At 54.3% G+C, this 21,547-nt stretch overlaps 1 protein-coding gene across 1 annotated transcript; it reads left to right on the plus strand.

Annotated features, from left to right (window-relative positions):
• The first annotated feature begins 977 nt into the window (after window positions 1–977).
• On the plus strand, window positions 978–19,957 carry NLRP9 (NLR family pyrin domain containing 9). The gene is made up of 9 exons (XM_054710083.1): window positions 978–1,257; window positions 2,759–4,319; window positions 6,818–6,979; window positions 7,856–8,023; window positions 9,385–9,555; window positions 14,401–14,571; window positions 16,571–16,741; window positions 17,192–17,362; window positions 19,825–19,957. The coding sequence occupies exons 1-9, from the start codon at window positions 978–980 to the stop codon at window positions 19,955–19,957; spliced, it is 2,988 nt and encodes a 995-aa protein (XP_054566058.1).
• Window positions 19,958–21,547: the final 1,590 nt, after the last annotated feature.

Consider the following 21,547-nt stretch of genomic DNA (forward strand, 5'->3'; position numbering starts at 1 on the left):
AGAGTTCATTCCCTTTTCGGGGCTGAGTGGTAGTCCAGGGCAGGGTAGACTGAATTTTGTGTTCCTTCATCCTGGATGAAGAGCTGGGTTCAAGTTTCCACCTTTTGGCTCTTGTGAATAATACTGTTATGGCTACTGGTGTGCAATTTACAACTTTTGACACACGGGCTTTTATTGATGACCGCGACTTTGTTTGCTAGTTGTTCCTTTTGAAATATTAGCCACAATAAATCTATCGTAACAGGAAGGCACAGTTCCCAAACTAGAGGAAGACCTGAATGTGCTTTGAGGTTCTCTCCTCACTCTTTTTTTCAAATATATTTTCATTGATTGATTTCAGAAAGGAAGGGAGAGGGAGAAAGAGATAAAAACATCAATGACGAGAGAGTTATTGATCTGCTGCCTCTTGCACACCCCACACTGGGGATCCAGCCCACAACCCATGCATGTGCCCTGACCAGGAATCAAACCGTGACCTCCTGGTTCATAGGTCGATGCTCAACCACTGAGCCACGCCACCGAACTGCACCACATCTTCTTTATCCCATCGTCTATCAGTGGGCACTTGGGTTGATTCCATATCTTGGCTATCTATATATATAAAAGCCTAAGCCACCCTTAAGATGGCTCAACTGAATGATTGGTTGACACACACTGACCACCAGGGGGCAGACACTCAACACAGGAACTGCCCCCTGATGGTCAATGCGCTCCCACAGCCAACCTCCCACAGTCCCTCCCCCTGGACTGGGCGAGACAGGCCTGATTGCCGGCCAGGCCGAGGGATCCCACCTGTGCATGAATTTGTGCACCGGGCCTCTATTGTAAATACTAGACTGAAGCTACTTTCGACGGCTGAGATTTAACTCTCTAATCTCCTCATTCTTCGCCAGGAATCGCCTATTTCTTGTTTTTGAAGATTTCCACCTCCCCTCCGCCCTCCCGAGAGGAGTCAGAGCTCACAGTCCTGGGATGCGATGGCCGAATCTTTTTTTTCTGACGTTTGCTTGCTGTGGTACCTAAAGGAGCTGAAGAAGAACGAGTTCTGGAAATTTAAGGAGCTCCTCAAGCAAGAACCCACTCAATCTGACCTCAGGCCGATCCCGTGGCCGGAGCTGAAGAAGGCCTCCAGAGACGACCTGGCCACACTGCTGTGCAGGCACTACCCGGGCAAACAGGCCTGGGAAGTCGCCCTGAGGCTGTTTCAGCAGGTCAATCGGCGAGACCTCTGGGCCAAGGCCAAGGATGAGATCAGAAGTAAGTGTGGCCCTAGCCAGTTGGGCTCAGTGGATAGTGCGTCGGCCTTCGGACTGAAGGGTCCCAGGTTCGATTCCAGTCAAGGGCACATGCCTGGGTTTCAGGCTTGATCCCCAAGAGGGGGTGTGCAGGAGGCAGCCAATCAATGATTCTCTCTTATCACTGATGTTTTTCTCTCTCCCTGTCCCTTCCTCTCTGAAATTAAAATAAAAAAGTAAGTGTGCGATGCAGGGGTGGGACCCGAGGGGTGGGGGGCGTGTACTGGCAGCTCACAACAATGAAGGTGGGTCTCCGGGAGCTCGGAGTAGCAAAGGTGATATCGTCCTCGAATAACGGTCACCCCTCCTTCCACTGAGAATGTGTGATGGTCGAGAGGAGACTTGGCGGAGGTAGAAAAACGACAAGGCAGTTCCGCTCGTACTCGAGCCAGTGATGGCCGGCCGGTACCTAGTGTCTGAGACAACGGTTTATGTCAGTCGTGTCCCCATTTTTCAGTCCCAAGACGTCCATGCTGTCCCAGGAGGTGGCCTGGGACTAGAGTCTGCGAGGGGAAGTCCATATGACACTTGTCCATCCTTTTTAAAAATATACCTTATTGATTTTTACAGAGAGGAAGGGAGAGGGACAGAGAGCTAGAAACATCGATGAGAGAGAAACATCCATCAGCTGCCTCCTGCACACCCCCCACTGGGGATGAGCCCGCAACCAAGGTACATACCCTTGACCGGAATCGAACCTGGGACCTTTCAGTCCACAGGCCGACGCTCTATCCACTGAGCCAAACCTGTTAAGGCTGCCGATCCAGTTCCAGAGAGCTTTGTTCCTGGTTGATAGGAAGGACTTTTGTTTTTCAAATCCTTGCCAGAGGATATATTTAGTGAGTTTCTTAGAGAGAGGGAGAGCGAGAGAAACATCGATATGAGAGAGAAACATTTATTGGCTGCCTCCTGCATGACCCTACTGCGCCACGCTGGCCAGGCTTAAAATTATTTAAAAAAAAAAAAATTTAGGCCCTGGCTGCTTTAGCTCTGCGGATAGACCATTGGCCTGCGGATTGAAGTGTCCCGGGTTCGATTCCAGTCAAGGGCACAGGCCCAGGTTGCAGGCTGGATCCCTAGCAGGGGGCGTGCAGGAGGCAACCAATCAATGATTGTCTCTCATCATTGATGTTTCTCTCTCTCTGTCTCTCCATTCCTCCCTGAAATCAATAAAAATATATATTAAAAAAAATAAATTTAACCCTAACCAGTTTGGCTCAGTGGATAGAGCGTCGGCCTGCGGACTGAAGGGTCCCAGGTTCGATTCCGGCCAAGGGCATGTACCTTGGTTGTGGGCACATCCCCAGTAGGGAGTGTGCAGGAGGCAGCTGATCGATGTTTCTCTCTCATTGATGTTTCTAACTCTCCCTCTCCCTTCCTCTCTGAAATTGTAACCAATCAATAAAATATATATTTTTAAAAAATAAATAAAATGGCCTTGTATTCTGCCCTCCTGACCCCAGATAAGATCAACCCGTACAAAAGCCACATGGAGAAGAAGTTCTCTGACCTGTGGAAGCACGAGACGTGCCTGGCGGTGCCGGAGAGCGCCTACGCCGAGTCCACCAAGGCCGAATACGAGCAGCTGAGCACGGCGTTTGCGGCCGACGGGGCGGGCGAGCACTCGGTCACCGTGGCCGTGGGCGGCGCGGACGGGGTCGGGAAGACCACGCTGCTGCGGAGGGCCATGCTGCAGTGGGCCGCGGGCCGCCTCTGGCAGGGCCGCTTCACCTTCGTCTTCTTCCTCAGCTGCTCCGAGCTCAACGACACCGCCCAGGCCAGCCTGGCCGACCTCCTGGCCGCCGACTGGCCCGCGGCCTCCGAGCCCATCCACGACGTCTTCTCGCAGCCCGAGAAGATCCTGTTCATCATCGACGGCCTGGAGGACCTGAAGGTCGACGTGGACCTGGACTACGACCTGTGCAGCGACCTGGAGCGGCCGCAGCCGGTGCACGTGGTGCTGCGGAGCCTCCTGCAGAGGGCGCTGCTGCCCGAGGCCTCGCTGCTCGTGGCCCTGGGCCTGGAGGTCGCCCGCAAGTTCTACTACCTGCTGCGCCGCCCCGTGTTCGTGCACCTGCCCGGCTTCTCGGGCCACCAGAAGTGGCTCTACTTCTCCCACTTCTTCCCGGACCGGGAGCAGGCCGCCCGGGCCTTCGGGGTGGTGAGAGACACCCCGGTGTTCGTCCTCTTACAGTACCCGCTGGCCTGCTGGCTGGTGTGCACCAGTCTGAAGCAGCAGCTGCAGAGACGCCGGCCCCTCCGCGTGCACCCCCAAACCACCACGAGCCTCTACTCCTCCTTCCTCACCAGCGTGTTCCAGCCCGAGGTCACGGGCTGGCCGCCGGGCCACTGCCTGAGCCGGCTCCGGTGTCTGTGCGCCCTGGCGGCCGAGGGCACGTGGGGGGGCCGGTTCGCCTTCCAGCCGTGGGACCTGCGCCGCCACGGGGTGTCCGAGACGCACGCCCTGGCCTGGGCGAGGATGCGGCTCCTGCGCCAGAACGGCACCCGCTGGGTGTTCCCGCACGAGTTCGTGCAGGAGTTCTGCGCCGCCCTGTGGTACCTGCTCAGGGCCCCCCAGGAGCCGCCGCACCCCCGCATCGGGAGCGCCGCCCAGCTGGTCACGGCCGCCATGACCGAGGCCCCCCTCTACCTGGTGCAGATGGCACTCTTCCTGTTCGGGTTCGCCACGGAGCGCGTGGCCGGCCTGCTGGAGGAGGCCTGGGGCTTCCCGCTGAGGGCGGACCTGCGGGGGGAGGTCACCGCGTGCCTGCGGGGCCTGAGCCAGCAGGCGGCCCGCGGCGAGCTGCTCATCAGCTTCCAGGAGCTGTGCAACAGCGTGTTCGAGACCCAGGACCCCGGCTTCGCCACGGAGGTGATGAGCCTGTTCCAGGACATCGACGTCTACATCACCAGCCCCGACGACCTCCTGATCTACGCCTGCTGCCTCCAGCACGCCCGGAACCTGCAGGTGCTCCACCTGAACGTAGAGTCCGTGTTCTCCCCGGACTGCGGAGGCTTGTTGGAGTGAGTACAGCCGTCCAGCGGCCACCCCTCCCCCGCCCCCGCATCTGTGGCTCACTTGCTGCCGTCCCCACTGGGTATTTCATGGGTCCTTATATTCTTGTGCTTAAAAACAACAGCAACAGCCCTAACCGGTTTGGCTCAGTGGATAGAGCGTCGGCCTGCGGACTCAAGGGTCCCAGGTTCGATTCCGGTCAAGGGCATGTTCCTTGGTTGCGGGCACATCCCCAGTAGGGAGTGTGCAAGAGGCAGCTGATCGATGTTTCTCTCCCATCGATGTTTCTAACTCTCTCTCCCTCTCCCTTCCTCTCTGTGAAAAAATCAATAAAATATACTAAAAACACAAAAACAAAAAAACAACAGCAACATACACTGAGTGGCCAGATTATTATGATCTCTGAACGCATAATCATCTGGCCACTCTGTGAACTTCTCCTGAGCACCTCATTTGTTTGATATCAAAGATACTGTAAACCGTGCACCTGATCAGTGTTCCCCTCTGCACTGGCTGACAGAAAGCTCAGGGCAAGTAGGTGGCTGATCTCCAGCAAAAGTCTGGAATACTCTTGGTGCCCATTGGAGATACAAATACACCGAGTGGCCGGACTATTATGCGTTCAGAGATCATCATCATCGGGCCACTCAGTGTATGTAGATTTTATCTTTTTTTGCAAGAAATTCGTAAGGGTAGGGTCCCTAGGCCTGGCGCAGGGCCTTCATTTGTCCCCGGCCGCCCCCTGGTGGTCAGTGCATGTCATAGCAAGTGGTCAAACTCCCCGGGTGGAACTCCCGAGAGGACAATTTGCATATTAGCCTTTTATTATTATTTTTTACCTTTTTAAATCCTCACCCAAGGATATTTTCCCACTGATTTGAGAGAGAGAGTGGAAGAGAGAGGGACAGACTGAGAGAACTCACATCGATTGGTTGCCTCCTGCACGTGCCCTGGTGGGGAGGAGCCTGCAACCGAGGTACCTACCCTTGACCCGAATGGAAGGAACCACAGGCCAATGCTCTACCCACTGAGCCACACAGGCGAGGGCAAAACATGGCTTTTAAAATCCAATCTGCTAGCCGCGACCAGGAGCGGTGACTTCCGAAGGTTTTCCATCTGTAGAGACGTGGATAAACGTGTTTTTTACATTGTTCTTTATTTATTTACTGATTTTAGAGAGAGGAAGGGGGAGAGAGGGGGAGAGAAACATCGACTTGTTGTTCTACTGATTCATGCATTCATTAGGTGATTCTGTACCCGCTCCGACCGGCGATCCAACCCACAACCTTGATGTGTGGGGACGACACTCTAGCCAGCTGAGCTCCCGGCCGGGGCCTCTCTGCTGGTCCCGGCCACCAGCTCACACCTCAGCTCTCACACGCATCCACCTTTCACCCTCGTTTAAATTTTTTTAAATTTTAATGGAGGCAAAAGGACATGTGCCCTTATCTTAGTTTCAGTGGCACAGCATCGCGATTCAGTATGTGTGTGCCGTGAGGCGATCACAAGTCTGGTGACCGCTCGGCACCATACATACATACTACTGCAGCGTTTTCCTGGTCTTGTGACAATGACATGTAAGATCTACTATCATTAACCGGAAACGCGCACTGCATTATTATTAACTGCAGTCAGGCTGCAATCCGCCCCCAGGACTTATTTATTATAAACCTGTATGGTCGTGTTTATATATATATATATATATTTATATATTTATTTATTTCAGAGAGGAAGGGAGAGAGAGTGATAGAAACATCAATGATGAGAGAGAATCATGGATTAGCTGCCTCCTGCACACCCCCTACTGGGGATCAATCCCACAACCCAGGCATGTGCCCTTGACCGGAATGAAACCCAGGACCCTTCAGTCCGCAAGCTGATGCTCTATCCACTGAGCCACACCAGCTAGGGCTTATTTTTGTTTTTTAAATCCTCGCCTGAGGATGCATTCACTGACCTCAGAGAGAAGGGAGACACAGACAGGGAGACACATGGATGTGAGAGAAACATCGATTGATTGCCTCCCATACACACCCGGCCAGTGATCGAACCTGAAACCTGGGTGTGCGCCCCGATGGGGATTGAACCCACAACCTCTTGGTGTGGGGGCTGATGCTCCCGCCAACGGAGCCGCCAGCCAGGGCTGCACGGTCCTGTTTGTGATGCGACTCCCCGTTCACTGATGGCTCACCCAGCACCAACCGCTGCTCATAAAAACCCAGTGTTACCCCTTCAAAGAGGAGGAAATGGAGGCAGAATAGACTGAGTCGCGTGCACGGGTCACAGAGCTCACCAGTGGCTCCAACAGGATTCGATCCCTTTGCTGTGGCCCCAGGGTCTGCTCTCCCTGAGCCACGTTGACTCAGTTTACCTGGCTGCACCTCTCCGTGTTCAGGCCTGGGTGCCCGTCAGCGTGGAGGGGTTCGGGAGCGGCGTCCTGCCCGTTCTGAGAATGCGCCGAGTTGAGTGCCGCCTCGGGCGTGGCGCCGTGTCTGTGTTCCCGCAGCTACAACCAGAAGCTCTCCTACTGGCGGGACCTGTGCAGCGTGTTCAGCTCCAGCAAGGACTTCCAGGTGCTAGACTTGGACAACTGCGTTTTCGACGAGGCCTCCCAGGCGATCCTCTGGAAGGCGCTGGCTCAGCCCACCTGCAAACTTCAAAAGTTGGTGTAAGTGGGATGTCACCTGTTTTATTCCATAGAAGAAACCCATTCTCTCCATTCTGGCTTTTAAAAAAGTAAGTATGGCCCTGACCGGTTTGGCTCAGTGGATAGAGCATCGGCCTGCGAACTGAAGGGTCCCAGGTTCGATTCCGGTCAAGGGCATGGACCTTGGTTGCGGGCACATCCTCAGTAGGAATCGAACCTGGGACCCTTCAGTCCGCAGGCCGACGCTCTAGCCACTGAGCCACACCGGTGAGGGCTGTGCAGGAGCTTTGTAGTTTGATAAACCAATGTGTCCAAAGCCAGCACAGAGCGCATCACTTGACAGGAAAGTCTGAGCAAGAAACAGGGAGGCTGCCAACGGGGACATGGCCCTGGCTGGCGGCTCGGCTGGGTGGAGCGTCATCCCGTAAACCAAAAGGTTTCGGCTCCAATTCCCGGTCAGGGCACACGCATAGGTTGCGGGTTCAATTCCCGGGCACACATGTAGGTGTTGGGTCAATCCCAAGTCAGGACACACAGGTTTCGGGTTCAATCCCTGCTCAGAGCACATACAAAGGTTTGGGGTTCAGTTCCCAGTCAGGACACACACATAGGTTTCGAGTTCAATCCCAGGTCAGGACACATAGGTGGGTTTTGAGTTCAATCCCTGCTCAGAGCACATACGTGCTTTGGGGTTCAGTTCCAGTCAGGACCCACACCCCAAGCCGTGGAGCCCGGTGCCTGTCCGCTGCCGGAAGACCCCGGGGAAAGAATTTGCAGGCGGGAGTGACCGGGTTTCTCCAGCAGCTGGTGGGCCAGCGGGGCGGGCAGGAAGCGCTGGGGGAGGGACCTGCTTGGCGCTCGGACTTCACCCCCGGCCCCCCATCTCGTCCTTGGCAGGTACAACTTTGCCACGGACGTGGGAAAGAGCGCGGACTTCTTTAAGGCCCTGGTTCACAACCCGAACCTGACCTACCTGAACCTGCACGGCTCCGACCTGTCCTCCCAGGAGGTGGCGTGGCTGAGCGAGGCGCTGCGGCACCCCATGTGCAGCATCCGGCAGCTGATGTGAGTCTCCGGGCCGTGGGGAGCGACACGTTTGTGACGCTCAGAGTCTTTGACTCTCGTCCCTTCCCTCTCGGTACCTGTACGCCCCCCCCCCCCCCCCCCCCCGTCCCCGGGCGAGGGCCAGGAGATGGTTTTTCTCAACCTCAGAAGTGTTGACAAGTAATCAGCTCATCAGATTGAGCGCCAGGTAATCCTCTATTGGGGGGGGGGGGGGCTATTGAGCGGCTCCCTGGCCTCCACCCACTCATGGCAGCAGCATCCTCCCCCAGGCCCGCAACCACACACACACACACACACACACACACACACACCTCCAGACGCAGAGAAATGTCCCCGCAAGTCAACAGTCATCCTTGTGAGAACCACGCACTCCGACTTATTCCTAAGGTCAGTGAAAGGCAACCAAAGGCTAATAAGGAGAGCCCTGGCCGGTTTGGCTCAGTGGAAAGAGCGTCAGCCTGTGGACTGAAAGGTCCCAGGTTCGATTCTGGTCAAGGGCACATGCCTGGGTTGAGGGCTTGATCCCCAGTAGGGGGCGTGCAGGAGGCAGCCTGATCAATGATTCTCTCTCATCATTGATGTTTCTCTCTCTCCTCTCTCTTCCTTTCTCTCCGAAGTCAATGAAAACATCTTTTCTGTGGTAGAAGAATGTGGCCATTGGGCTGGCAGGTGCAGGAGCAGAAGCTGGGTGTGGCCATGCCCGATTAAAAACCATGTTTTTTTGCCCTGGCCGGTGTGGCTCCGTTGGTTGGACACGCTCGGTGCACTGAAGGTTGCCAGTCGATTCTGATCAAGGCCCATGCTTGATGCTCCTCTCTCACGTCGATGTTTCCCGCCCTCCTCTCTCTCAAATCTATTGAGAAATCTTAAAAAATATATATTTTTTCAATTATACTTGACATCCAATAATATATTACTTTCAGGTGTATAGTCTAGTGATTAGACATTTATATAGTTTACGAAGTGACCCCCCAGTAAGTCTAGTACCCTCCTGGCACCGTACACAGTTATTACAATATTTTAAAAAATATACAGTTTTTTATTTTCTTATTGATTTCAGAGAGGAAGGGAGAAACATCAATGATGAGAGAGAATCATTGATTGGTTGCCTCCTGCACACCCCCTGCTGGGAATCGAGCCCACAACCCAGGCATGTGCCCTTGACCGGAATCGAACCCGGGACCCTTCAGTCCGCAGGCTGATGCTCTGTCCACTGAGCCACACCGGCCAGGCCCTGTGACTGTGTTTATACCTCACACTTTCCACCCGCCCCCGAGCCCCTCCCCTCTGGCCACCCTCGGTCTGTTCTGCTTCTTTGCCAATGAGCCCAGCACCCCGTGTCCCCTCCCGCCCCGGCGCAGGCTGGGCAAGTGCGACATCACGGACGAGGCCTGCGAGGACGTGGCGCTGCTGCTGGTGAGCAGCCGGCAGCTGAGGCTCCTGTCGCTGCTGGAGAACCCGGTGATGAGCAGCGGCGCCCTGCTCCTGAGCGAGGGCCTCAAGCACCCGGACTGCGCGCTGGAGTCCCTGCTGTAAGTGGTCTGGCGGCCTCAGGGACCCCTCAGCCCTCAGGGCAACCCACGCGGCCGGCCCTGGCCCGTGTGGCCCAGAGGATAGAGCCTCGGGCTGGGGACTGAAGGGTCCCGGTTCGATTCCCGGTCAGGGCACATGCCGGGTTGCGGGCTCCAGCCCCAGTGGGGGGCGGGCAGGAGGCAGCTGATCCATGGTTCTCTCTCATCATTGATGTTTCTCTCTCTCTCTCTCCCTCTCCCTTCCTCTCTGCAATCGATACAAATATATTTTTAACAAGAAAAGAAAAAGGGGTCCTTCCCCTCCAGCGCCCTGCTCTCCCACCCCCACCTTGCTCTCTTCCCTTCCCCTGGGGAGGGGGTGTGGGGGCGGGGCGGGGGCGAGGCCATGGCCGTAAGGGGGGTGTGGGGGGGGGAGGTCGCCGCGGGCCCCAAACATCCAGGGGGCCGGCAGCGGCGGAGGGGACTCTGGACCCGAACCACGGGCTCTTCCGTGGGTCGCCCCAGCTTTGGCGGGCGCCTGGGTCGCCCCTGGGATGGAGTGTGGGCAGGTCTCCCCCCGCCAGGACCCCTCCCCCCAACACACACCGTGGCGCCTCACCTCCGCCGGCGCTTAGAGCTGGTGCGGACCAGGGGAACCGACTGTTCAATTAAAAGGACGCATCGCCAAGGCCCGCGGGTGTGGACGCGGGGTGACTGCTGCCCAGGGCGCTGCCTGTCCCAGCGGAGACATTCCGGTCAGTGGGCAGACGGCGGGGTAACGGGCTCTCTTACGGTGGCCAAATGCCTGTCATCTAGTGAGTGACGCGGTGACTGGAGGAACGAGATTGCCACTGTCCCTCCTACTGTCCGCGAAGCCACAGCCAAGGGCACGGGCTCGGCGGAATCGGGGAAAGAAGACCCTGTTGAGCTGGACTCTAGTCTGGCAGGGGAAGAGACAGGAGAGCTGGAGAATAGGGGGGAGGCCCCTGCGCCCCGCCCTGAGTCCCCCCAGGGGGCGGGGAGGGGGTCCGCCGGCCTTGCGGGGGCCAGTGAAATGCCACAGCCCTGATGGCGTCTCCGGGGCCAGGGCCAGGCGGGAGTCTGGCTGGGCGGGCGGGGCGCCTGTCACCGGTAGCAGGTGCCCCAAGGCGAGCTCAGGGAGGACAGGACCCCCGGGGAGCAGAGGGCCAAAGCCCGCTGCATCTCGGTTTTCAGTTCGAATGCAGACCGTGCAGGCGGCCGCCCGCTCCTGACCTCCTGGGCTTGAAGCAGGCGGTGTCCGGAGAGTTGCCACGGGGTGGCCGGCTGTGGCGGCCAGGGGTGCCTAGCGAGGCCGCCTTTTGATCCTTCGCTGTCGGCTCTTCCTATCACTGTGAAGCGGAACTCCCCACGCGTGGGATTGCTCACCCACCAAGAGGGAACGTGAGCTGGGTGGGGAGGTGGTGAGCCGGTTAGCTTTCCCCTGCTGAGGCTGTGCTGTCGCCATGGAGAGCCTGCTCGGTGCAGAGGCAGCGCAGCTCTGACAGTCGGTGGAGGTGCTTGGCGAGGAGCCCCTGGGGCGGCGCTAGCATCTGTGGGGTTATCGCTGGAGCCTCTCAGTCAGAGTCCTCTAAGACTTGGCCTCGGATAGCGGGTCCCCGCCGTCCCCTCCAGCGGGCCATCATGCCCCCGCCCAGCCCAGCGCTGCGTGGGGACCAGGGCCCGGTGTGGGGAGCCCTTCCTCCTGGGAAACGGCGGTGGGAAAGGGGGCCGCCCCCTTGCCCTTCCTGGGGAACCTGATGGTAACCCATTCCTGTCCGACCTGCTTCTGGGTCGGGGTTGTGCATGTAGCAGAGCAGCTCCCTGGCTGCGATCTATTGAAAGTCAGCCCGGACACAGGGTTTGTCTCGCTCCGGCCTCTCTCCTTCCCCGGGAACGGCCACCAGGCCGCCAGCCCGGTGCGGTGGCGCACTGCGGCCGAGGGAAGGAAGGGGGGGAGGGCGGGAGGGCGGGAGGGGGGGGGGAACCGTGCGCATGGCCGCCCGCGCCCGCGGCGTGGTATCGTGGTGTCGGTTCCTCCCTTCCTTTTGCGCACCGGCTCTGCGGATCGTCACCTCCTCTCCCGAACCCCGCGGGGGCCTTCGGGATCCGGGCTGGGACAGGGAAGGTGGGGGGCAGCCCCCCTCCTTTTCTAGGGGGGCTGAGGGCCGGCTCCTCCTCTCCTCCCCCTCCGAGGAGCGCGGTCGACCAGCACTCCCACCGGCACAGGGCGGCCGCCGAGTCGGAAGGTTGCCTGGTGGCTCTGGTCAACCAGATGGCCCGGCCCGGACCATGAGAGACAGCATCGACCAGATGGCCCGGCCCGGACTTTGTCTCCGGCAACAATGGGGACCGTGAGAGTCAGGGTCGACCAGATGGCCCGGCCGGGACTTTGTCTCCGGCAACAATGGGGACCGCGAGAGACAGGGTTGACCAGATGGCCTGGCCGGGACTCGGCGGACCAGATTGGGTTGACCAGTTGTCTGTGGAGACACAAGCTGAGAGATTGAAGACCAGGGGCTGGCGATTGAGTAGGGGTGGGACAGGGGCGGGGCAGGGGGCGGAGCCGGGTCCAGGGGCGGGGCCGGAACCAAAGACCAAATAAATGTTGACAGAATATTAAAAAAAAAAAAAAAAAAGCCCTAGCCCGCTTGGCTCAGTGGATAGAGCGTCAGCCTGTGGACTGAAGGGTCCCAGGTTAGATTCTAGTCAAGGCACATGCCTGGGTTGTGGGCTTAATCCCCAGTAGGGGGCGTGCAAGAGGCAGCTGATCAATGATTCTCTCTCATCATTGATGTTTCTTTTTTTTTCTTTCTTTTAAATATATTTTATTGATTTTTTACAGAGAGGAAGAGAGAGGGATAGAGAGTTAGAAACATCGATCAGCTGCCTCTTGCACACCGCCTACTGGGGATGTGCCTGCAACCAAGGTACATGCCCTTGACCGGAATCGAACCTGGGACCCTTGAGTCCGCAGGCCGACGCTCTATCCACTGAGCCAAATCGGTTTCGGCTGATGTTTCTTTTTCTCTCTCCTTTTCCCTTCCTCTCTGAAATCAATAAAGAAAAAGAAAAAAAAGGAAAAAAAAAAAAAAAGGATTCAGCCCTCTCAGGTGTTGCTCAATGGTTAGAGTGTCTGCCTGTGCATCAAAGAGTCACGGGTTCGATTCCTGGTCAAGGACATGTACCTGGGTTGCAGGTTCTGTCCCAGGCCCTGGTCGGGGTGCGTGCAGGAGGCAACCAGTGGATGTGTCTCTCTCACATCCGTGTTTCTTTCTTCTCTCTCTCTCTCTCCCTCCCTTCCTCCCTCTGTCCCTCCTTCTCTTCCACTCTTTAAAAATCAATGGCAAAAAAAAAAAAAAAATCAATGGCAAAAATATTCTTGGGTGAGGATTAACAAAAGAAAAAAAGGAAAGAAAAAGGGATTCAGCTCTGGCCAGTGTGTCTCCATTGGTTGAGTGCCCTTACCTGCTTACCAAGAGGTGGCTGGTTAGAGTCCAGGTCAGGGCTCCATCCCCAGTAGGGGGCGTGCAGGAGGCAGCCCATGGATGTCTCTCATCGGTGTTTCTCTCCCCCCTCTCTTTCTCTCTCATTAAAAACAAACAAACAACAACAACAACAACAAACAACAAAAAGAAGAAGGTGTTTATTGCATTCCTCTCAGGTGCAGGGCTTCGCAGTCCCATGTTGTTACCGTCCCGCTGCTCATGCACGAGGGGAGGGCAGCAGAGCGCAGGCTTGGTTTGCGTGTGGGGCCACACGAAACTTGGTGTTAAATCAGAAAAACTCGGGGCTGCCCGAAGTGGGGGCGGTGCAGGGCAGTCACGTCTATGGGAGCAGAGGGGCCTCCAGAAGCAGGTTTTCTATTTGCCTTGGCTGGTGGCTCCGTTGGTTGGTTTGTCCCAAAAGGTTGCAGGTTCGATTCCGGTCAGGGCACATACCCAGGTTGCAGTTCCATCCCCACTCAATCACTGCACATACCGGAGGCAACCAGTGGATGTTTCTCTCTCACACCGATGCTTTTCTCTTTCTCCTCCTCCCCCACCCCCAAATCAATAAACACATCCTCAGTGAGGGTTAAAAATACACCCAACTTTTATTTGTGTGTGTGTGTGCACATGCAGGTGTGCAGGTGTGCACAGATACATGCATTGCACACACACAGTGGCATTTAAAATAGAGGAGGACTGGAATACTGTTACTGAGGTGACTTTTATTTATTTACTTTAAGTGAATTTTATTGACTGATAATTACAGAGTGGAAGAGAGGAGGAGAGAAACATCAATGTGAGAGAGACACATCGATTGGTTGCCTCCCGACAAGGGCCGGGGATCGAGCATGCAACCGTAGTATGCGCCCTTGACCGGAATCGAACCCGGGACCCTTTAGTCTGCAGGCTGGTGCTCTATTCACTGAGCCAAACTGGCCAGGGATGAGATGACTTTTTAGACTGTGAAAGAAATTCAACAGTAAAATAAATTCCAGGGATAGTAAACATCAAAACCAAACTATTTAATTAATTTATTGACGAGAGAGAGAGAGAGAGAGAGAGAGAGAGAGAGAGATCTGTTTGTTGTCCCACTTACGGATGCATTCACTGGTGGGTTGACTCTTGTATGTGCCCTGACCAAGAATCGAACCTGCGCCCTTTTGGTGGATGGGACAGCGCTCCAACCACCGGAGCCACACCAGCCAGGGCGACTGCTACGCGTTTTAATCCTCTTATTTGTACTCAAGTGAGCGCTGGGTGGAGGAGTGGCAAAGCTCTTGCACGTGCCTTCAGGAAACTGTTCCCGCATCAGCGTAAGCAGCTGACCTTGCGTGCGCCCGTGCGTGTGTCTCTGCAGCCTGACGTACTGCTGCCTCACCTCTGACGCCTGTGACTACGTCGCCCAAGCCCTGGTGCGGAGCACCTCTCTGTCCCTTCTCGACCTGGGCGCCAACTTCCTGGAAGACAGCGGAGTGAAGCTTCTCTGTGGAGCGCTGCGGCAGCCAAGCTGTAACCTGCAGCAGCTGTGGTAGGTCCGGCTACACTGACTCAGGTGGCAGGCGGGTTTGATGCTGGCGTCCTGCCCTGCGAAGGACCCAGGAAGGAGGGAAAGCGTGGGGCCTGCTGGGAAAAACAAACAACCACGAGGCCAAGTGTTGACCCGGCCTGGTGCTTCTAGGAATGCCAGGGGTGCGTTGATGCGTGTGCGTCTTAATTAAAGGGCGCCTGGAATGTTGGGACATGCTCCTCTGTAGTTGGGTCTCGGGTCCTCTGTGCCCTAGACTAGTTGGGTGAACGTGTGAGGGCGCCCCTCTCCCCATGAGGGTAAGTGTACCGCCCACCGGCATGAGGCACCGAGTGGGAATGACCCACAGACAGAAACGTTGCCGATGATGTGCCGTGACCAGCGCTGGATTGATAACAGCAGGAGACGCCTCGTGGGAGCATTCATTCCTCCTGTGGGGAGAGGAGGAACGTGGTAACCGAAACGCTCCAACAGCCCTGCTTCTAGAGAAGTCGATTTTATGGAATTTCATATGCACACATGCATGTGCGCGCGCGCACACACACACACACACGTGAGTGTGAGGCTGTAAGTAATTGTGTATTTGTGTACATATGGTGGTTTCTCAGTCTCGGCATGGTTGACATCTGGCCCAGGTCATTCTTTGTCATGGGGGTGCTGTCTTGTGCTTTGAAGGGTGTTTTAACCGAACAGGGATGTCGGTGGCACCCTGGGGGCAACCAAAAATGTCTCCAGGCATTGCCCAATGACCCCTGGGAGGGGCATGAGCACAAATCATCTCTGCTTGAGAACCACAGATAAGTGTACACACAGGAATACACACATATACATGTATCAGATATATCACACATGTGTGTATGCATGTGTACCTATATATGCATGCCCATAGACACTCACACATGCAGGTATACATATCAGACTCATGAACATGTGTGTATGTGTATACAGACACACATGTATGTTAGCGGGTGATGAGTACTGTGGGGAAGCATGAGCTTACATGCAGCGAGGAGACTGGGACATGATGCTATGTAAGTATTCAGGGCAGACCTCACCAACAGGTGACATTCGTGGAGAGATGTGAAGGGCGTGAGGAGTAGCCCTGCTGCTATTTGAGCCGAGAGCATTCCCACCAGTGAGAACACTGAGAGCAGGGGCCCTGGGCAGCGAGGCCATGAGGGCGGGAGAATCGCAGGGAGCCCAGAGTAACTGGGCTGATGAGGTGGAACTGAGAAGTTGTAGGATCTTCATCACCACCACAATCACCACCTCCATCATCACTATCACCACAGTCACCACGACCGTTATCATTACTATCACCATCACCCACCCTTCATCACCATCATCATCTCCAGCATCATCACTATTATCACCACCACCATCACCACCACCATTATCATCACCGCAATCATTATCACAATCACCATGACCACCGTGACCATTATCATCACTACCACCATCACCATAATCTCCACCACCATCATCTCCAGCATCATCACTATTATGATCACCATCATCCTTATCACCACCATCACCATCATTACCACCATCATCATCACTGCCACCACCATTATCTCCATATCGCCTCCAGCATATGGCGGTAATGCTTAATCCCTTCACCCTTCTCAATCACCACACTGTTGTCTGTGTCCATGAGTCTGTCTCTTTTTTTTCCTTTGCTTAATCCCTTCACCCTTCTCACTTGAGCTAGGGCAAGAGACTAGATCTTATTTGTTCTCACCATCATCATCATCACCACCTCCACCACCATCATCACCAGCATCACCATCATCACCAGCATCACCACTTCCATATCACCTCTAGCATCATCACTATCATCGCCATCACCATCTCCTGTATCATCACTGTCATCATCACCATCACCATCTCAGAAGCACTTGGGCATTTCATCCTTCATAGCGGTAAGTGAAAGTAAGCTGAGGCGACCAAGACTGGACCTCATGATTGTGTCTATTTGTGTGTGTATCTCCCCGCCCCTCAGGTTGGCGGGATGTTACCTCACTCCTGTCTGCTGTGAGGACCTCTCTAGTGTTCTTATTAGCAACGAAAAACTGAAGACTCTGAAACTGGGGGACAATAAAATACAAGATGCTGGTGTCAAACAGTTATGTGAGGCGTTGAGGCACCCTAACTGTAAACTGGAGAATCTTGGGTGAGTGTGTACTGATGGTCTTTGTGGGTAGGCTTCCTGTTTCAAGAATAGGAAGAGCTGGAGGATTCCCAGGATGGAAGGGTCTGGAACGATCTAAGTAAAATGCTGTCCTGGGAGACCAGGGGTTCCCAGTCTTGGCACTACGTATTGCCATTTGGGACTAGATCGTTCTTTGTTGTGACGGGGAGGGGACTGTCCTGTGCACTGTAGGATGTTAGGCTGCGGCCCTGGCTTCTTTCTGCCCACCAGCTGCCAGTAGCGTCCCCAGGTGCGTCGAATGTCTCCTGACATTGCCACTGTCCCCCAGGGGACACAATGGCCCCCGTTGAGAACCACGGGTCTAGACCATCAAGTCTCCTGCTCAGATGCGCGGAAGGGGCATTTCGCGATAGCGCACCTCCCAGCCCAGCCAGCGCCGGGCGGTTTCCCTGGTGTGCTTCTCTGTGGCAGGCTGGAGCTGTGTGAGCTCACCGCTGCCTGCTGCGAGGACCTGGCCTCGGCTCTCACCGTCTGCAAATCCCTGAGGGGCCTGAACCTGGAATGGAACAGCCTGGACCACGACGGCATGGTGGTGCTGTGTGAAGCCTTGGGCCAGCAGGACTGTGCACTGCAGCTGCTCGGGTGAGCGGGCGCTTGTCGTGGTGGTGGGTGATCCCGGAGACGCAGGTCTCCGGGCAGGTCTGCTGAGCCTCGGCACACGGGCGTGGGCTGCAGAGCTCGTGGCTGCATCGCGGTGTTGAGCAGCATCCCTGGTGTCTACCTGCACGTCACGTGCCCATAGCACCTCCCTCCAGTCGTGATGATCTAAATGGGAACTTCAGCCGGGACAGCGTGGCTCAGTGGTTGAGCGTTGACCTATGAACCTAAAGGTCACGGTTTGATTCCCAATCAGGGCACATGCCTGGGCTGTGGGCTCGATCCCCAGTGGGGGGCATGCAGGAGACAGCCGATTAATGATTCTCTCGCATCATGGATGTTCCTATCTCTCTCTCCCTCTCCCTTCCTCTCTGAAATCAATAATATATATATATATTTAAAAATGGGAATTTCAAAGTTGCTAAGATACTATATCTTTTTTAAAATATACTTTTATTGATTTCAAAGAGGAAGAGGGAGAGAGAGATAGGAACATCCATGATGAGAGAGAATCATTAATCAGCTACCTCCTGCACGCCCCCCCTCCCCCCCGCCCACTGGGGATCGAGCCCACATCCTGGGCATGTGCTCTGACCAGAATCGAACCTCGGACTCTTCAGTCCACAGGATGATGCTCTATCTACTGAGCCAAACCAGCCAGGGCAAGAGACTAGATCTTATTTGTTCTCACCAAGAAAAATTGTGATTATATGATGTGATGGAGATGATCATATTGCAGTATACAGGTATATTGAACCAACCCGTTAGATACCTTAAACTCATACAATGTTATGTGTCAATCACATTTCAACAAAAAGGAATTAATTTGAAAAAAGACTGGCTATCCCCTTCATTCCCTGAAGTTTAAAAAAATGTCTCCAGACATTGGCAGATGTCCCCTCAGAGGCAGAACTGCCCCAGGTGAGAAGCATTAAAAAATATATATATATATATTTATTGATTTCTTACAGAGAGGAAGGGAGAGGGATAGAGAGTTAGAAACATCAAGAGAGAAACATCCATCAGCTGCCTCCTACACACCTCCTACTGGGGATGTGCCTGCAACCAAGGTACATGCCCCTGACTGGAATTGAACCTGGGACCTTTCAGTCCGCAGGCCGACGCTCTATCCACTGAGCCACACTGGTCAGGGCGAGAAGCAATTTTTGCTAGACACACGGTCTTCTACTTAGGTTGCCCCAAAAGATGCAATCCCAGCTCAGAGATGGGAGGGTTCTATAGACAGCTGAGCAGGGTCTTCACCCAGATGTCCGTTCCTGAATCAAGAGTAGCTCTTAGTATTGTTCCAAACATTGTATCTGCGTTTAGAGTGGATGTAATGGACACCTGTAGAGGGAATATTTGACTCCCTTCCAGATGGTAGGCCCCTGGAAGAACAAAATGGCTCATCTTGCTACTCTTCATATAGCTATTCTACAGGAAAGATTTGTGCTTTCTCTTTTAAAAAATTATGTTTTTAAAAATTTAATTTATTGGGGGGTGACATTGGTTAATAAAATCATATAGGTTTCAGGCATACAATTCTATACTACGTCATTTGTATATTGTACTAGAGGCCCAGTGCATGGATTCGTGCACCAGTGAGGTCCCTTGGCCTGGCCTGCACCTTTTCACAATTTGGGACACTTGGAGGATGTCGGACTGCTGGTTTCAGTCTGATCCCTGCAGGCTAGGCCAAGGGACACCGCCGGTGCACAAATCCGTTCACCAGGCCTCTAGTCTATAATAATAAAAGCATAATATGTTAATTAGACTGGACGTCCTTCTGGACGACCTTTTGGACAAAGTTGGGGCTGCGAGGAAAGCCCGGGTCCCAGGTGCCTGCTGGTGGCCAGAAGGAAGCCCAGGTCCCGGGTGCCAGAGGGAAGCCAGTGCCGGCAGCCAGGGGAAGGAAGGCCGACCTACTCTTGCATGAATTTTGTGCATTGGGCCTTTAGTACGCATATAAGATCTTTGGTTAATGTCTTCCTGCCCTCCCCCTTCCCTCTGAGATTCATCAGTCTGTTCCATGTTTCCATGCCTGTGTGTTGAGTGTCTGCTCCCTGGTGTCAGTGCATGTCATAGCTACCGGTCAAATGGTTGAATGGTCGCTTAGGCTTTTATATATATAGATTGTGTGTTTACTACTACCCCAAGTCAAGTATCCTTCCATCACCATGTATTCCCCCTTTTTTCTCCTTCCCTCTGGCAATCACCACACTGTTGTCTGTGTCCATGAGTCTTTCTCTCTCTCTCTCTTTTTTTCTTTGTTTAATCCCTTCACCCTTCTCACTCAGCCCCCAACCCACTCCCTTCTGACAGCTGTCAGTCTGTTGTATGTATCCATGATTCTGGCTCCATTCTCACCTTCCGTGCAAGTCTCCCAGTCGTGTCTAGGGGAGAGTGGCGTTGGGGTGCAGACAGGGCAACGATGTCTATCTCCCCAGGCTGGACAAAGATGCGTTTGAGGAGGAAACTCGGTATCTGCTGAGGGCTGTGGAAGAGAAGAACCTCCAACTGACCATTTGCACTAAACCTTGGGACATAGATGAGCTGATGCTGAAAGGCGTGTTCGTCTAACAGGGAGCACCCTGGCGTCATCTCCTTCGGACACATCCAGTTCTGCAAACTGGCCACCATGGCGGAGGGCGCTGTGAGCTCCTAGCTGCTCCTCCACAGTGTTCTAGCAACGTCACTGTGGCATGTGAGTCAGTGGGGACCTGCTGTCTGTGCCCGAGACCTCAATCCCCCATCCCTGAAATTCCCACCCCACCTGGTAATGCTTGGGAGAACAAATACATTAAAGGGATACACACTTTGAAAAGCATGCCTTCACTGTCTTCATGGATGTCTTCGAACGTGGGAGTGTGGGTTTGAGGGGACCGCCAGCCTCGGACACTTCTGACGGAGAAGTGATGCTACAATGGGTCCATGGATTTTAGATTTCGTCATTATCATGACAGCAAACATCCACCCAAACGTGGCACTGTTAGTTCTCCGGTCTCAAGATAGATTTTTTAAAAATATGTATTTGTATTGATTTCAGAGAGGAAGGGAGAGGGAGAGAGAGAGAGAAGCATCAATGATGAGAGAGAATTGTTGATCAGCTGCCTCCTGCAGGCCCCCTACTGGGAATCGAGCCCGCAACCTGGGCATGTATGTGCCCTGACTGGGAATCGAACCGTGACCTCCTGATTCATAGGTTGATGCTCAACCACTGAGCCGCTCCAGCTGGGATCAAGTTAGATTTTTTTTAAAAATTCAATTTATTGCCGAAGCCGGTTTGACTCAGTGGATGGAGCATCGGCCTGCGGACTGAAGGGTCCCGGGTTCGATTCCGGTCAAGGGCATGTGCCTTGGTTGCGGGCACATCCCTAGTGGGGGGTGTTCAGGAGGCAGCTGATCGATGTTTCTCTCTCATCGATGTTTCTAACTCTCTATTCCCTCTCTCTTCCTCTCTCTAAAAAATCAATAAAATATATTTTTTAAAAATTCAATTTATTGAGGTAGCATTGGCTAAGAACATGATATAACTTTCAGGTTACAACATTACCATTTGATATCTGTCCATCCTGGTGTGTGCTCAGCACCCAGAGTCTAGGTTCCTTCTGTCACCACATACTCGGCTCTCTTTACCAAAGTTGTCCTCCCCATTCCTTTCTCCGCTGGTGACCACCATTCTGTTGTCTGTATCTATGAGTTTGTTTTGCTGGTTCCTTTTTGTTTTATATTCCACACCAGAGGCCCGGTGCATGAAATTTGTGCACTCAGGGTGTGGTCCCTCAGCCTGGCCTGTGCCCATTGGGAACCCTCGGGGGATGTCTGACTGCTGCAGAGGCAGGAGAGGCTCCCGCCACCGCTGCTGAGCTCACCAGCCATGAGCCAGCTCAGGGCTTCTGGCTGAGGGGTGCTCCCCCTGTGGGGCACACTGACCACCAGGGGGCAGCTCCTGCATCGAGCGTCTGCCCCCTGGTGGTCAGTGCGCATCATAGCGACTGGTCATTCTGCCGTTTGGTCGATTTGCATATTGGGGTTTTATTATATAGGATAAGAGTGCAATAATATGTGTTTTGTTCTTTTTGATCTGACTTATTTTACTTAGCATAATACTCTCAAGATCCATCCGTGTTGCCATCAAACACAATATTTTATCTTTTTTATGTCTGAATA

This window comes from Eptesicus fuscus, chromosome 21 (assembly GCF_027574615.1).
Source record: "Eptesicus fuscus isolate TK198812 chromosome 21, DD_ASM_mEF_20220401, whole genome shotgun sequence".
Lineage (NCBI taxonomy): Eukaryota > Metazoa > Chordata > Mammalia > Chiroptera > Vespertilionidae > Eptesicus > Eptesicus fuscus.

Coding starts and splice junctions, on each gene's coding strand:
- NLRP9 (XM_054710083.1), top strand. CDS start 978: ATGGCCGAATCTTTTTTTTCTGACGTTTGCTTGCTGTGGTACCTAAAG. Junction 1,258..2,758: donor GGCCAAGGATGAGATCAGAA/GTAAGTGTGGCC, acceptor TCCTGACCCCAG/ATAAGATCAACCCGTACAAA. Junction 8,024..9,384: donor TGCAGCATCCGGCAGCTGAT/GTGAGTCTCCGG, acceptor GCCCCGGCGCAG/GCTGGGCAAGTGCGACATCA.